The 17640-nt window shown below is 43.4% G+C and overlaps 1 protein-coding gene across 7 annotated transcripts in view; it reads right to left on the reverse strand.

Annotated features, from left to right (window-relative positions):
• The window catches only part of ARHGAP26 (Rho GTPase activating protein 26), a 416835-nt gene extending 399697 nt beyond the window's left edge, over window positions 1-17138 (reverse strand). The window contains exon 1 of one of the 7 annotated variants that reach the window (XM_053666461.1): window positions 16451-17138. In XM_053666461.1, the coding sequence (XP_053522436.1) occupies window positions 16451-16604 (154 nt within the window). In that variant the 5' untranslated portion in view covers window positions 16605-17138. Of the gene's footprint in view, window positions 1-2094; window positions 2348-16450 lie in introns of those variants that run through there. The other 6 variants (XM_037141721.2, XM_053666462.1, XM_037141724.2 and 3 more) reach the window with 6 other exon arrangements.
• Between the last annotated feature and the right edge of the window lie 502 nt (window positions 17139-17640).

Raw genomic sequence — 17640 nt, forward strand, 5'->3', positions numbered from 1 at the left:
CTGAGCAGGAGGTCAGCTCTCTCTGGTTCCCGGCACCTCACCCTCCAGAGCTGTCAGCCAGTCAGTCTCTCTTCTACTCTTCCCTAGACACTGTGTATATTCAAACTATGCAACAGCTCAGCCAATTCATTATGCTTCCTGAATGTTTTTAAAGAAAAAAAATGTGCAACATAATTACAGGCTCTGACCCCAAATAACCCTGACAAGAGCACCCAAAACTTACTGTGGGAAAACGTTTGCCCTGTGACTGCCCATGAACATAAAGTTTCCTTTCAGGAGCTGCACCAACCCCCAAATGCTACAGACACAGCCCAGCTCACAGGCCAAACTCATGGAACAAGTGGATGGCATGTATAGAGCCCACAGGCTGAGATGTTCTGACGTGGGTAGAATCTGTGCTTTTCCAAACCATTCCCCATCATTCCTTGATCTGCCATAAGGGTTCCTACCTGAGATGTCCCGACATGAGGCAACACAGCTACGCATGCTAAGGGCAGACAAAGGATTTCAGACAAGGTTTATGTAGATTCTCTATGAGCCTGTGGACACTTAATGTGTGGTCCGAGGACCTGCTCCAGTCAAGTCACCTTGGGGAACTGAAAGGATGCAGATTTCCAGACCTCATACCAGCCTCATCCATCAGAATCTCTTTGCGGGGAGCCTGGGAATCTAACATTAGAGGAATTCTTATACATACTCACATTTAAGATCTACTATCTTACAACCAATTATAGGTCACTTATGTGCATCTGTTTACCCTGCTAAGCACAATACCTACAATTTATCTCATGTATTGCTCACGACAATAAAGTAGATATCTACCACCTTTGTACTTCACTGCTTTCTCGTGCTTCACCTCCAAAGGTCAAATCCAAAGGCCTCTGAGCAAGCTCTCATCCAAATTGGCCAGGATGAAACACCTGGTCACCAGAGCAAAAGTCTTTCCAACTCTCTTCTACCCACCTCTTCTGCTGCATGTCAATATTCCCCAGGACTTTGGCCTCCATTCTTCTCTCTGTATGAGTGGTTCTTCACCTTTGCTGCCCATTAGAATCACCTGGGGAGCTTTTAAAATTCCCAGTGCCCAGGTTGCAACAAAGACAAATTACATCAGAATGTCCAGAGATGAGTCCCAGGCTCCTCGGGTGATTTCAATGGGCAGCTATGGTTGAGAACCACTGCCCAGGCCTCTGCCGGCACTTGGGGAGACCCAAATCTACGCCAGCAACCACGCCTTCTCCAGCGGCAGACCTGTGCTTCCCACCACCTTGTAGGTGTCTCCCTCCACCTGCATGTCTCGTGGGAACAACTCAGCAAGGATGAGGTGACACAGCTCTATATCCTACACCACAGATCTCCTCCTGTGGCACATAGTGTAGCCATTCCCCCAAGACCTAAACAGAAACTCTGGAGACACCCCAGACTCCTGCCTCCTCTGTCCACTGTTGGCTACATGTTAGCCTCTTCACCCGCACCACAACATCTCCTCAAAAATGCCATGGAAGCCTGCATTCTCCTCTATACTTTATCAGCGCTTGACTGAATATTCAAATAATGATTCCATTAAGACATATTTTCAACAAAGTATACTCACTGCCACTAGCTTTGCATACTCCCTGGCACACTGCCACCTACCCCAACACCTGTTTTCTAGTCTGAGAAGCACAGCCTAGCCACCCCCTCCCTGGCAGGATGGCCAGATGGTCCATTCTCTTAACACACCTCTGCCTTGGGACTTTGGTAAGCCAAGTAAAGCTCAAATCACTGGTAAAATACAAAATTATTTTACATAATACCTTGGCAAATACTTTTCAATGTGATGATTATTTCAAGATAGTTTAGGAAAAAATAATGCTATGATTTCAGAATGTAATAAAGTTCCCATCTGAAATAAATACAGTTTTAAATAATTACACTTTTTCAAACAAAAGAAACAGTAATGAAGGTGCACAAAAACAACAGGGTTGGTTTTAAATGACTGATTTCAGAACACTGCCTCGCTGGACTCGATAAGCCTTCACCTGCCTTTCCCCAGGCTCTCTGCTCCACAGACCCTGTGAGACTGACTGCTAGCAGTCATGCCAGTGCACTCACTGTGGGCTGTCTGTGCCGCCCCGCCTCTCGAGACACCGAGCCTCTAGAAGACAGGAACTGTGCCTGCCCCATCCTGGAAACCCACCACCGGGAGCCTCCACTCCAACATGAGCGGTCGCAGGCACTGGAATAGAGGCCGTGCAGCACAGGTGGCACAACCCCGTCCTCCACTGGGGGAAGTGCTAAGCTCTGCAGGACAGGCAGCCAGAAGAGAGATGTCAGACAAAACGCTCCGTTCCCACTCCACTCCCCAGAAGTGCCACTGCCCAAAGAAGCCTCCCTGATAGACAAGGTGTGCCCACTGGGCCAAAGGCACAATCTCCAGTCACCAAAGGTAAGCCACCGCCCTCCTTTAACACCTGCCAAACTTCCTGAGTAACGCACATGCTGCACAGAGATAAAAACTCAACTGCACCTTCAGTCGGAACACAAACAAGTTCTCCGGGGCCGTAAGTTCAAGTGATTCCTGGTACACTCTGTCTCGTTTTAGGGAATGATTTTGTTGTGGCTTTTAATTCCAGAGTCAACAATACGTACAGACTGGGGAGTAGGAAATGGAGAAACTCTACGCATTGTTTTATTACAGAGGCCACTCTGTCATAAACTAAATAATGAGTTTCCTTCCTACTTTAAAATCACAGTTAATAAAATTCAGTTAACACAGAACTTTTTGGAAACACTCCTATAAAATATTTATTGAAATAAAAAATGTACATACCCTTTGGCCCCGTAATTCCCTTTCTAGGAATTCATCCTACAGATCTACTCAGGCATGTGCCCTTGACAGGTGGCGCCATGGTGTCCATAGCAGCACTCCTTGTAACGGTGAAAGACTGGAAATCACCTAAATGTCTGCTACTGGGGGACTGGTCAAATAAACTATGTCATGTCCATACAGTGCAACACAATGCAATGCTAAAACTGAGTTAGCTCTATACATACCAATGCAGAATAGTACCTAAAATATATTAAAATAATTCACATTGCAAATACACACAAAACACTGTATCAGGCATGCTACTGAGGAAAAAAACATAAATATATTTGCTTTAAAAAAACATAAATTGGGTCTGAAAAATATACAAGAACTGGTAAAATGTGGCCCCCAGTAGAAGAACTAGGGATCAGGAGAAAGAAGGAATTGAAAGCATACTCACAATCCTTTTAGTCCCTTTTGAACTATAAACCATTTATAGGTGTTACCTACTTAGATAACTTTTTAAAAGGAACACGGCTATAAGTTAAAGTAAAAAAGCCTATTTTATTTTATTTTCTCAACCACTAATCATTTTCTACACCTGACCCACAAGTATAATAACAAAATATGCAGTTAGGAATCTGTTACAGTTTTAGTTGTGTCTGCTTGACAGTCTCAGCGGCACAGGAACTGCCTCAAGTTCAACTTGATCTGCCTGGAAATGTACCTAAAGTCTACTTAAAGAACAGGAGGAGCCAGTTCATATTTTCAAAGTGTTCACATGAGCCCATAGTAAACTTGAGAGCATATCTGACAGGGAGATCAGATGGGCTTTGAAATCTACCTGTGCTGTTTACAAACCATGTGAAATAGGGTTTATTTTGCCTTTTCCTTTGTGGCAGCAGCAGGTGTCAAAGCGTAGCTACTGGCTTCGCCCAGATGCCAGCTAGTTAACAAGGTTTAGTCCAGAATTCCCGAGCCCCTCACACTTTGTCCATCTGGCAGAGGAAATGCACGTACACACAGACCACTCTAACCTCAGGAATCTCCTCTTTCTAAATATAGCAAGCCACTGCCCAGGCTCCAAGCTCACCCTCTGCAGCACTGTGTGCCTTCCAACCCAAGGTGAAATGAGCCAGATATAAACATGCCATGACAGCTTCTGGCACACACTGACAAGCTGTTTTCCTTACTATTTCCTCTGTTTCTCCACCCTGGGTTCCTACAAAAATGTGTAAGCCCCAGTGACTCTAATTTGTAAACACTCCTTTGGCCACTAATGTTGTTTTCTCACCCTAACAAATGTGATTTCCTTCTTGGTCCCTGAAATTCAAGGTTGAAATATCCCATTAGATATGGGCAAAGCTCCATTCCATCACCCATTTTATCTGCAAGCACCTGCAGCTCAGAAAGGAGACCAGACAAATCCAAGGACATAGCCAATTAATTGTAACCTCTCTCTCTCTCACACACTCTCACACACACACACACACACACACACACTTTTTTCTATCCCCTGCTTCTTTTAGAATTCATGTCAGTGCCTAACAGTAGGACCTGTTCTGTTAAGAATGCTTCCGATTTAAGCAAAAGGTTAAGCTTCAGAAACATAATCTAACCAACTCAAAAACAGCACCAAATATCAACTGGCTACAGGGATGCAAAGGACCTAAACAACAGATCAACAGATGTCAAAGAGCTGGCAAAAATTGGAGTTTCGCAACGATTCCACCTGGAGGAATCTTTGAGGAATCTTCAAGGATTCAGGAAATCTTCTATCCCGTGGAAACACTGGGACTCACACACAAAGGTGGGTGTGCAAGTGATCACCACAGCACCTCCTTTAATAGTAAAAAACCGTGACAATCCAAATATCCTTCAACAGAAGTCTGGGTAAATAAGCTACATTTCCACATAGCAGAACTCTCAGCAGTCATTAAAAAGAATGCACTTATATATGTATACTGACAGGAAAGATCTCTGAAACACAGTATTAATTAGAAAAACAGAACAGAACAATTCATAGAGTATAATCCCATGTATGAAAAAAACGAACATGCACAGAAAAAGGACAAGGGAAAAAAGCATACCAACCTGCTGACGGTGGTTACCTTGGGAAAGGGGCTTTACTCTGCACATTTCCATAGTCCTGGATGCTTTTATAAGACTATTCATGAACTATCTATGTATTTTTTGTCTTTGCACTATAAGATTGGGTCATTCATTCACACTATTAATTATCCCCCCAATCCTAATCCTCCCCAAGTCGTCTTCATTTCAGAAAATAGCACCATCATTCACATAATTGCTCTAGGCAAAAAGACTGGAATCATTCTTGACTTCTTTCTTTTCATAGCCCAAATCTAATCAAACAGCAAATCCTGCGGGCTCTACTTCCAAAAACACCCAGAATCCGACCACCATCTCCGATGCTGTCACTATAGTCCAGGTGCCTCTGCCTCTTCCTTGGCCTATTAGAACAGCCTCCTAACTGTTCTCCCAGTCTCCATTCTTGCCCCACTACACCTATTCTCCACACAGTGGCCCCATGATCTCTTAAAAACACAAGGAGGACCATGTTACAGCCTCCCGTAGGTTGCCCATCACAACCAGAATGAAATGCAGAGTCCTTTCCGGGACTCAAAACCCCCACACCCTGCCTCCTGGACTCCTTCCTTGTTCATCTGCCATCACTCTGCTTCGGCCACACGGGCCTCCCTGCTGGTCCCCAAACGCCCCATGTGCTCTCCCCGCTCAGGACTTCTGCACCTGTCCCTGCCACCCTAAAAGCCCTTACTCTAGTCTAGGGCTTAGCGGACAAGGTACGAGCAGAGAAGGGCTCCATATTCGTTAATGAAAGCCTTCTTTTGATGGCAAAAAAAAAAACCCACATAATTTGAAACATACTGGATTATAATTTTTTAATTAAAACTAGAGTCAGTCAGAAATTTAAACCTAGAAAAACCACTTTGACTGTTAGCTTTATACGGGTACCCCTCCCTTGGATAACTTTTAAAAATGCAATGGCCTTGACAGGATAACAAAGTCACCTTCATGGGTTGCTTTCCCCAATAGCTCGATGGTGGTAAAGGTTCCTCCCTGACCTATTCTCATTTTGTCGATTCATAGGGTTTGTGATCATTAGCTTACTCTGACCAGAATTAGGACAAGCAGCCTGGGCCTCTGCCCAGAGGGACTGGCCTAACCAGAGCAGAAACCTGAACCTCAGCTTCCTAAGAACCACCTTCCTAAGCCAGGGAGCCTGAAACTGACCAGTCGAATGCACCTGAGACTGAAGCAAATGGAAGCAAAAAGTCCCCAGATGAGGGCAAACAGAGAGTGGACTGAATGCTCTTCACTTAACTATCAAAAATTTTATGAAACAAAGGAAAGGGGAAAAAATTGCAAGCCCAACAGAAAGATCTGAATACACATTTCAAAACAGAAAATGCACCAATAGGCAATATGCACATGAAAAGATGCTCAACATCATTAGTCATCAGGAAAATACACATTGAAACCACAATGAGATACCACTTCACCCCCACTAGGATGGCTACTGATCAGACAGACAATGAGACAGACAAGAACGAGTGTTGGATGTGCTATGAAGAACCCGGAACCCTAGTACACTGCTAGGGGGAATTTTAAATGACGCTTCTGCAGTGGACAACAGTCTGGCAGGGTTGTGTGGGTTTTTTTGATGAAACATATATTAACTACACAACCTAGCAATTCTACTCCTAGAAAGAAGTGAAGTAAGAAATGAAAACATATGTCCACACAAAGACATGTATGCAGATGTTCAATGTAACATTATCCATAAGAGCCAAAAGCTAGAACAACTCAAATGTCTATCAGCTGGTGAATGGGTGAACAAAGCAGGGTTTACGAAATGGAATACTCTTTAGCAATAAAAAGAAACAAACCACTGGTACATGCTGCAACATGGATGCATCTAAAAATATTATATTATGCTATGTGAAAGAAGCCAGATGCAAAAGACCACATAGAGTATAATCCAAGTTAGCTTCAATTTTTAGAAAAGAAAAACCTATATATTTAGACTGTCTAACTCTTCGAAGTATTTCCTATGAGGATTCCCTGAAGTTAAACTTACCTTATTTTTCAGACCATAAGATGCACCTAAGTTTTAAAGGAGGAAAATAGGAAAAAATTTTTGAAGAGAAACATGTGGTAAAATATTTAATAACGTAAATAACATAATATTTCACCAATGTAAATGTAAACAGAACTCAACAGCAGCATTAACAACCATTATTCCTCTAAAATTTGCTCCATTTAGCAAATTTGGTGCGGCGCATCTTATAGTCCAAAAATAGGTAATTCACTGTTCCATTCATTTATTCATTTGTTCAAACATTTGTTCATTCGTTTGTTCAAACAGTTACTTAGCACCAACCATGTGCCAGGGGCTTTACCAGGCCTGGGGAGGTAGTGGAAGGCAAGACACTCAGAGAAAGGCTCTCATGGGGCTTACAAGAAGCTAGGGGAGGCAGACAAAAATGAGCCGACATGTAAGTTAGCAAAATAAACTGAACTGTAGATATATGCATGAAGAAACTACGAATGGAGATATGGTTGACACTGACCAGCAGGGTAAGACAGGGGTACAGCTGGGCAGTTTTGGAAGGCCTGTCTGAGGACCCCTTCCATGGAGGATGAAATGAAGAGCAGCAGCCGACTCTGAGAAGGAAGGGCTAGTGCTGAGTCTTTCAAGTGAAGGGAAGAACGAATGCAAATGCCCTGGGGTAAGAGTTTGCCCTTTCCAAGGAATAAAAGCAGTGATGGTGTTGCCGGAAGGTGCTGCAGGGGGAGGCTGTGAATATGATGAACTACATCTATCACTCCTGTGGTTCTGTTACCTTACATAGCTAAAGGAATTCATCAACTGACTTTCACTTCATCAAAAAGGTGATTATCCAGGTGGGCCTAACCTAACCACAAGAGCCCTTTAAGATGAGGGAGTTTTCTCTGGCCCTTGGCAAAAGAGGGAATCAGAGACTAGAGGGAACATTCAGAAGGACTCTGAGGACTCTTGCTGGCTTTGAAGACAGAGGAGCCACATGAGAAGGAAGGTGGCTCCTTAAAAGCCCTGACTGGTATAACTCAGTTGGCTGAGCATCATTCCACAAAACGAAAGGTTACCAGTTTGATCTCAGTCAGGGCACACACTGGGTTCCGGGTTCAGTCCCCAGTAGGAACATAAACAAGGGGCAACCAATCAGTGTTTCTCTCCCTCTCTTTCTCCTTCCCTTCCTCTCTCCCTCTAAAAACAAATAAATAAAATCTTTAACAAAATTTTTTGTAAAACAGACAGTGGTCCCTGCTGACATCCAGTGAGAGAACAGGAACCTCTGACTAGCAAGCAGCAAAGAAATGAATCCTGTAGACAACCGACACAATCTGGGTGTAAGATTCTCCTCCTTATAAAAGATAACAACAGCCTCTTGAGACCCGAGAGCAGAGAATTCAGTCTCTCCAAGCCTGGATTTCTGACCTGTAGAGCAGCGAGTAATAAATCCATGTTGTTTCACGCTTCAAAAAAGAAAAATAAATAAGTAAATAAAGGTTGTCTGAGGCTTAAGGTGAGAATGGAGAGTGCCTATTTGGGGTGATACAAGTGTTCTAAAACTGGACTGGGGTAATGTTTGCAGAACTCTGTAAAACTATCAAATTATACACTAAAAACTGATGAAGTAATTCAATAAAGCTTTTTTTTAAACTCCCTGAAAATATGCTAATCTGAAACAAATGGCTAATTTGAAAGGAATGACCATCAACATAATCTTTTTAATCCTCAACAGAGGATAAGTTTATTGATTCTAGAGAGAGAAAGTGAGACAAACAGGGACATCAATATGAGAGACATCAATTGGCCGCCTCCTGCATACACCCCAACTAGGGATCAAACCCACAACCCAGGTATGTACCCTGATCAGGAATGGAACCTGCAACCTTTTGGTGGACAGGACCACACTCCTGCCAGCTAAGCCACCAGGCCAGGGCAAACATAGTGTTCTCGAGAGAGACATCTACGATAAATCAGTCTTATCAATTCAGAGTGTTAGAGATCATTCTGAAGGGGAAAAAAGAAAAGATAGAGAGAAAAGTATATACCTTTTTTATAAGTTTAAATGAGAAAGAACAGTCTTTCTTAATGATAGGTATTGGTAATTAAAACTCAACAAATAAGATACTCAACCATAAAACAGAATGAAATTTTGACATGTGCTATACATGAATGAACCTTGAAAACATTAGGCTGAATGAAATAAATCAGACACAAAACGACAAACCCTAGATTATTCCACTAATATGAGGTACTCAGAGCAGTCAAATTCATGGAGAAGGAAAGTAGTATAGAGGTTTACCAGATACTACTAGCAGGACCGAATAATGGGGAGTTACTGTTTAATGGGTATAAAGTTTCAGTTTGGTGTGATAGGAAATAGTATTAGTGGTAAAGTTTGTGTTACGTATTTTACCACAGGGGGGAAAAACACTCAGCATAAGGAAACTCAAATAACCAAATTAAAAAATGAGGAAAAGATCTGAACAGACACCCCACCAAAGATGATAATCAGGTGGCAAATAAGCATACTGAAAACATGTCTGAAATCCTATTATTAGAAAATTACAAATATAAAAGACAATGAGATACCACCCTGCCCGCCTATTAGAAAGACAGAATCTAACTACAGACAACACCAAACGTGGCTGAGGATGTGCAACAGGGACTCTCGTTCACAGCTGGTGAGAATGTAAAATGGTATGGCCACTCTGGAGGACAGTTGGGCGGTTTCTTACAAAAGTAGGCACACTTTTACCATATGACCCAGCAATTGCGCTCCTTGGTATACACCCAAAGGAGCTGAAAACTCATGTTCACACATGAACCTGCACAGAAATGTTTATATCAGCTTTATTCATAATTGCTAAAACTTGGAAGCAACAAAGATGTCCTTCAATAGATGAATGAATGCATTCATGTGGTACATACAAACAATGGAAAATTGGTCAGTGATAAAAAGAAATGAGCTATCAAGTCACAAAACATATGGGGAAAACTTAAATGCATATTGCTAAATGAAAGAAGCCAATCTGAAAAGGCTACCTACTGTATGATTCCAACTGACATTCTGGCAAACGTCACAGCAATGTCAAGGCAAAACTAAGGAAACAGCAAGAAGATGAGCGGTTGCCAAGGATTGTGTACAGGAGATGAATAAGTGAAATACGGAGATTTTAAGACAGTGTAATGGCCAATAAATGTTATTATGCATTTATCCCAACCCATAAAACGTACAACACAAAAAGAGAACCTTAATGTGATTTATGGATTTTAGTTAATAACATGATATCACCATTGTAATAAACATACCTCACTACTTCAAGATGTTAATAATAGGAAGAAATAGCTGTGAGAGGCTATATGGAAACTATTACTTTCCACTCAATTGTTTTGGAAACCTACAAACTGTTCTAAAAATAAAGTCTATTAATTATTTCTTAAAAGGGGGAGGAGGGGAGCTTAACACTCAATCAGTGGGTTGAGAACTACAGATTAGATCCGATTTATTCAGTCCAATCAAGAGGAGAATAAATTAAGTGAAAGGACTTTTTTTTAAGCCAATATTATATAAAAACTATAAAATCTTGTTTGCATTTAATTTGCTATTGTTTATATTTGTATGAGTAATACTTCATATGTCAGTATTGCAAATTATCACCTTTTACAAATAATTAGGAAATCCTTTTTCTTCCTCTTGTATTTGCAAGGTGTTAAAGAAAAGTAAAGGAACTGAGAAAAATATTTTGCTATCTAACTCCACACCCATTTGTTCCACTACAGTTTTATGAGTAATCTCCTCCTAAACAAAGCAACTTGGCATTGAACATCCTTTGAGAGTTTATGCCATTCAAGAAGGGTTCATCCCACTATTGCAAAAAGCCTGTATCAAATCCTTAAAAAGTACAAAAAGATGGCATGCTTTAAAGCATGCAACACTTGATGTCAATATTTTTACTCTTCTTTTAATGAGTAAAGAGGATAAACCACTGATCTTACCAAATCAGACCCAGGAGTAGGCTTTGGCCTCCCTGCTTGATGCTTTTTTACCCAGTTAAAATATAATCACTTCCAGTTATAATATAAATAAATCATAGGAATATAATGTACAGCATGATGACTAGAGTTAATACTGTAGTGACTATCTGAAAGTTGCTAAGAGAATAAACCTTAAAAGCCTCCCCAAAAGAAAAAATTTTAATTTTAGTGATAGACTTAACTAAACTAGACTTAAGCATGCTGATGACCTCACAATACATACAAATATCAAGGCACTGTGTCGTACACTGACCCTAATATGCCAATTACATCACAATAAATTTTTAATAAAGAAATTAATGCTATAAAAGAGAAACTCTAAACAAAGAGAAACTCTTCATTTGTATGAAGCCAAGAGATAATCAGAAACCCTCGCTTGCCCCTATAACTATTCTTTAATCCTATGATGGACAGAGAAACAACTTCAGAGCACAATACAAAGAATCAGCTAATCCTTGCTACTCAGGACAGCAGATTCTGAGAAACAACTGAGGTAGGACAATATTCTCAGTTATTCTAGCACCAGCTGCATATTTCTCCTTTCTAAGGTCTAGATCTACATAGAATTTGCATCTGCACTGCCAATGTGTTTACTGAAGCACCAAAGAATCATTTTCAAGGAAAGGCCGGGTAGTCCATTGCCAGGTTCCAAACTTGGTTGTACAACTTCCTAGCTGTGTGACCTTAGACAAGTTACCACAACTCTAAGTTGCAGAAAAATAAGAGTATTCATCTCAATGGATGGTGAAAGGACTAATAAGACAATGTGCACACTTAGCATACAGAAGAGCACTTGGTAAGTACTCAATAAACAAGGATGCTGGCATTCTTATTAGACTACTTTCTGTTAAATTCACTGTTGGTTGCCTTGGTGATGTGATGCAGGTCAGAGATCTCAGAATTATTAACTGCCAAGAATGCAGTGAAAAAGGTGTGCCATCTCCAAAACATCTCATGAAAACTATGGGCTCAAATAGTCACTTTGTTTTGCTTTGAAAAAAAAAAGCATCATACAGAAGAATACCTACTCAAGAGTACAGCTTGATTCACCGTCACACACCCTGCCCCAACATGACTAAAAGCTCACTGAGAGGAGAGGCCAGATTCTTAGTCTTGTTTTGGTAATCTCTTTTGCATCTACCAAACACCCATGAGTTAGAATGAAACAATTTGTCTCTCCTGAATTGGAAACACAATGGCATACCTGGGCTTTTCTGGGCCTTGGAACACAGTTCAGTCTTTAGGACCTCACCTCTACTTAAATCCCCCTGAAGAAGAGAAAGCAACTTAAGGAGTTCCAATCAAGAACTCTGTGCCTACAGCTGGTCACCGCCATCTAGGAGAAAACTATTTAAATTGTGCTTCTGATGTCCAGAATAGGCCAATCTATAGAGACAGAAATTGCATTAGAGGTTGACTAGTGATTAGGGAGAAGTTGGGAAATAATGGGGAGTGACTGCTAATGGGAATGGGGTCTCTTTTGAGGGTGATGAAAATGTTCTAAGATTGACTGTGGTGATGAGTGCAACTAACACTGTGAATGTACTAAAAACCACTGAACTGTGTGCTTTAAATGGGTGAGAACCATATGATAAGGTGAATTATAGCTTAATAAAGTTGGTATTTTAAAGTTTGCAGTTCTGCCTCACTTTTTCAGAATAAGGATACCTCATTTTGCCTCAAAGAGTATAGTCAAATTTAAAGGGCCATACCCTCAGCAACAAGTTCATAAACCAACTGTCAAGATGGAAACACAGTTCCTGAAAACCCTCAACATCCTTCAAAATCAACAGCCTGATTCACTTTCTGTTCTATGAAACCACATTTGTTTTGCCACTGACTCCATGAGACAGCCAGACATGAAGTCCAATGCATTCTGCAAGCTTTTCCTACAGGGCAGAGAGAGGCAGCCATCCCAGCCTCTGAGGCAGGGAGTTAATCTATCCAGATTGAAAATTTAAGCTGCCAGAATGTTATTAGAAACAGCAAGATGTTAGGAGACCTACTTATATTTTTTTCTTTTTAACTTATGTTTTTTTGACATAACCACGACTTTTATACAAACATTAATAGGATTCTTCCCACCAATAGTTAACACATACACAACTGTTTAAATTACGAACGACTGGCATGAAGGAGGCAAGGGCCTAATGCCTTACACCCAAACCAAAAAATATCCTGCTTTTAAGTGACTTTTTGTCCAAGTCTTGACAACCCTGAATACTGGAAGATGATACAACTACAATAATCGAGCAGTGCTATGCACCAGCTCGAACTACTGTATTTGCTTTTCATACAGTTTTGTTTAGATCTCACAACCACCCTAGGAAGTAAGTGTGGCTATTCCCATGTTGAACAGGAGGAGCTCAGACTTGGTGACTTGCCCAGAGTCACCGAGTATGTGATGGGGTTAAGGTGTGAACCCAGGAAGAATTCCCGAAACTCTTAATTCTGTAAGTCTGAAATTCATCTCAACCCTCTACTGTTTCTACATGGAAAAAGAGAGAGAGAGACTTAAACACAAAATCGTTTTCACTGAGACACTGATTAATCAGGTCAGGGAAAGGGTTCCCGGTGAGGAAGTGCCCAGAGAAAAGACCTGGACAAATCAGCACAGAAAAAATGACTGGGAGTTTCAAAAGCACTAATGCACATCAAATGAGAACCATCTCCAAAATCAGGCTATTTAAAACTATAGGTCCCAAATTACTTCATTGCTTAACTTCTGCGTCCAGACCAGAAGTATGGAGTCCAGGGGAAGCCCTGATGGGTTCATTTGTATAGAGTCCATGGTATTTATCAGATTCTCAAGGGGACACAAGAGACAACTGACCTAGAGGATGGTTCTGCTTCAGGATTAAGTGCACAGGCTTTGGAATCAGACAAGTTGGGTTTAAATGTAGTTAATTTTTAAATATACTTAATTTCTGTGTCACCTTGGGCAGGTTACTGACCTCTCTGATCTTCAGTTTCCTTACTCATAAAGTAGAAGTAACAATGATGTAGATGAACTTTGACAATCCCTGGAAGCCAGTTTTATTGCCTCATATTAACACACAAATGAAACCTAAATCCAACTATAAATACTAACTATAATATAAAGCCATAAAATTTTTAGAGCTGAATGAGATTATAAATCATCTAAACCACTGTTACTTATATAATTATGTATTTTTAAAAACACTGGCTTTACATTTACAGTATTGATAAGTATCATCCAAAGAAAAATAATACACAAATACTAATATAGCTAATAGTATACAATGTAGTAAGCACCTAATTATAACAGAATGCCTAAAGTCTGGGAAACAGTCATCTATCAACTTCACTTTCTTTAAGTGGTCACATGACCTGTTTGAGTAGTCGTTATTAGTAGAAGAAAAGTACAGTTATAGAGCTGAATGTACAAAGATTAGAACACCTAGTTACACAGAAGTCTTTCCCCCACGTTACAGGGCTCATCCATTCCATTAGACAACTTCAATAACTCTCAAACCCTATTACTGCACTGTTTCCTCCTTCCCAAAGAATTCTTACACCACCACCCCCCCCAAAAAAACTGTATCAGGCAAATAAATTGCCAGTCACACGTATGCACCCTCTTCAGATTCAAGGCTGAGATACAAAATGTAAATCCAATTTCCAGAAGGCTTGGTCCATAGGATGCACTTGGGTCACGTGAGATGGGGCCAGATTAAGGGCTCTCCATCAGCAATAATTCCATCTCCAGTTCAAACCACCTGGGTTCAAAACTAAGCCCTGCTGCTAGGGTGGCTCTGGGCTAGCAATTCCCCCAAGCCTGTCTTTTCATTCATAGAAAAAATAACAGCACATGAGATAATCTACATGAAGCAGTGACTGGCATGGACTAAATCTCTGTGGCCCCAGGGGCAGAATATTCACTGCAACATCCTCCATGTCCATGGCAGGACTTAGCAGCAAGCACAGCACTGAAATGTTCACTGAATATAGCAGAGAGGCCCAATTAAAGCAGGCCTGAGAGTCAGTCAAAATTCCTGGGCCTAATCTATAAATGGGCTCCTAATTTACTCCAAACCAGGGGTCATGTATTCCCTGAACCCAGAATGGCCCTGATGACTGACAAAGGAAGAATCTGTGCGCATGCTTCAGGTCAGTCTCCAGCCTCGGAGGAGCCTCATCACATCACAGTTCTCTGTTTATTTTACCCTAAAAGATTGGCACCTGCTGCCCTGGGGTTCCATTGTCTCCCTCCTCATTTTTAAAAAGAACAGGCTCACAAATGACAGCTCAGGCACCTGACTTCTGTAAGTCTCCTTTAAAGAGGCCTGGGGGAAATTCACAGCTAGGCCCTTACTCTGCCAACAGCAACCTTTCTGAATTGAAAGGTGTCACCTATAAAGAAATCCATCACCGAGTCATGAAAGGGGAAGTAAAAGACAGTTCCACTCTCTGTCTTCACATTTTTCCCAATTCTCAAAACTAAAGGATGGACTGAACTATTTTTAAAAGGAAGGACTGAAAAGCACCAAAAAGGATCTCACAATCCAAGGTGCTCATCCCCAGAGCACTCTTGCTGGGGTGGAAGGAGAAACTCTCTGGCTCTGCAAAAGTCAGGGGAAGATCGTACATAGAATGCAAAGTTCATTTCTTCCCTACCCAAAGAAAATAAGCAAAAATGGTTTTACAAAAGCCTGAAGAATGTTTAAAGGATGAGTTTAAACTTCTCTTTTCTGATCAAGGACTGAGGACATTCCTTCGCAGCACTTCCAGTTTTCAAGGATAGCGGGAAAGGTAAAAAGGAGAGCAAGGGAGTAGGAGAGGGGGAGTCAGGATATGTCCGTTCTATTTTTAAACCTTCGCCTACGGTTTAGAGTAAAGGAACACTGTGATTCTGTAGTCCCACCCCTATCACCTTCTGCTAAACACATGAATCAGGACCTGCATACGTACATGGTCCTGATTCTAGATGTGGGGGTTACTGACTGCCAGTACTTTAAAGAATCCAGAGCTAAGCCACCACTCCACCAGCCTTTCTCCTGTGCCTTTTGGGAAACCCGGTGGCCCCGAGCCGACTGAAGCTGCATGCAAGGAGCGAAGCAGTCACAAGCCGCCTTTTTCTGAGGAGAGGCAGCGCCCCCTTGGCAGGGCACGCTCCATTCCCACGGCTGGGCACCCAAGGGCGAGCCACTCTTCCCCAAGGGAGCCAGAGTCCTAGCCGCGAAACGGGGTCTCCCGACAAGCTGCAGCGCCTCGGGCACTACAGCCCCACTTCCAGGACACCTGCGGGCGGCTCACACCCACCCGTGGTGCCCTAGAGCAGCATTCGCTCTCCGTCAACTCCCAGCCATTCCGGAATGCAAACCACTGGGCGACGGGTCTCCTTCCTCATCGGGTTGTAGATGGCTCGCCCATTTTACGTGGCCTTCCCGCCTCATACAAGCATCTACGCCCATCCCTCAGAGCCCCGGGGGAAGAAAACCAGCCGGGCGCACGGACACCCAGAGCTGAGTGCCGCCCGACGGCCCCTCCCCTCCCGGGGCACTCACTCTTGAGCGCGCTGATGAGGGACTTCCCGTCCTTGATGAGCTCCTTGATGAATTTGTTGGTCTTGTCCAGCTCCGCTTCGTGCGACTTGAGCGTCTCTCGGAAGTGCGGGCTGTCGAGGCAGCAGTCACTGAATTCCAGAGCGGGGAGCCCCATCGTGTCCAAGGCGCCCAGCCGGGGGGCGCGCCTTCCCCGGGGCCCTGGCGGCCCGCAGCCCCGAGCACACACGCGGTGGGACCCCTACTGGCACCCCGACGGCCGCCGGCTCCACAGGTGTGGCGCCGGCTAGCCCTCCGCCTGGTGTCCGCCTGCGCGCACGACTTCCGAACCCAGCCGGGTACTGGCTACTACAGCGCACTGCGAACCGCGGGAGAGCGGGAAGCACAGGGGCGAACCTGCTGCAGCACCGGGAAGCGAGAGAGCTACCGAGCGAACGCGGCCACCGCCTCCCCGCCTCCTTAGCTGGTTAGCTCTCGGGCAGCCTCGAGCGCCCTCTCACAGCACCCTCGGCCGCCCCGCCGGCGTCGGGGCTGCTCGAACCTGCTAGCGATGACCTAATCCCACTCGGACCAATCAGATCACCCGATTTAGCCCGACCCCCCCCGGACCCCGGAGGATGCCCGGCCCTTCCGCGGCCTTAACCCAATCAGCGGGGTCTAGAGGCGGGGCCTAAGACAGGGGGCGGGCCGTTTTACCACCTAAGTCCGCAGCATAAGCACCGCCCCCTCCCGCCTACGCGGCGTTGCAGACCCCAAGACTTGCGGGTGATCGCTGCAATGCGTGGGCCCCCGCCACCCCGTATCTTGCCCGCCTGCTAGCAGTCTGGGTCCAAGCCGGAGATGGTGCATCTGCAAGTCTGGGGAGCAGAGGAACCTAGAGGTGCCGAATACAAAAAAAAAAAAAACGTGAATTAGCGCTGCTAGTTCTCAGCCCGCCCTGCACTGCTAGTCGATCGAGTTTGCATTCAGAGTGCAGCCTTGACCCGGGAGAACCTCGAGTGCACCGAGCAACTAGGTCCTTCTTCCAGTTCAGCAGAAAATACTTGCATCTTAAAATTACCAGTTCTTGCCTGCAGTCTTCCCGCCCCCTACAGTCCGTCCCAGTCACAGCTACTCCTGCTCAAAACCCGCCCACTGCTGCCCCCAGCCAAAGGATCTAACATCCTTAGAATTTCAGCCGCCTATTGTTTTCC

The sequence above is a fragment of the Artibeus jamaicensis genome, unplaced genomic scaffold (assembly GCF_021234435.1).
Source record: "Artibeus jamaicensis isolate MK-2021 breed Jamaican fruit bat unplaced genomic scaffold, CSHL_Jam_final contig_456, whole genome shotgun sequence".
NCBI lineage: Eukaryota > Metazoa > Chordata > Mammalia > Chiroptera > Phyllostomidae > Artibeus > Artibeus jamaicensis.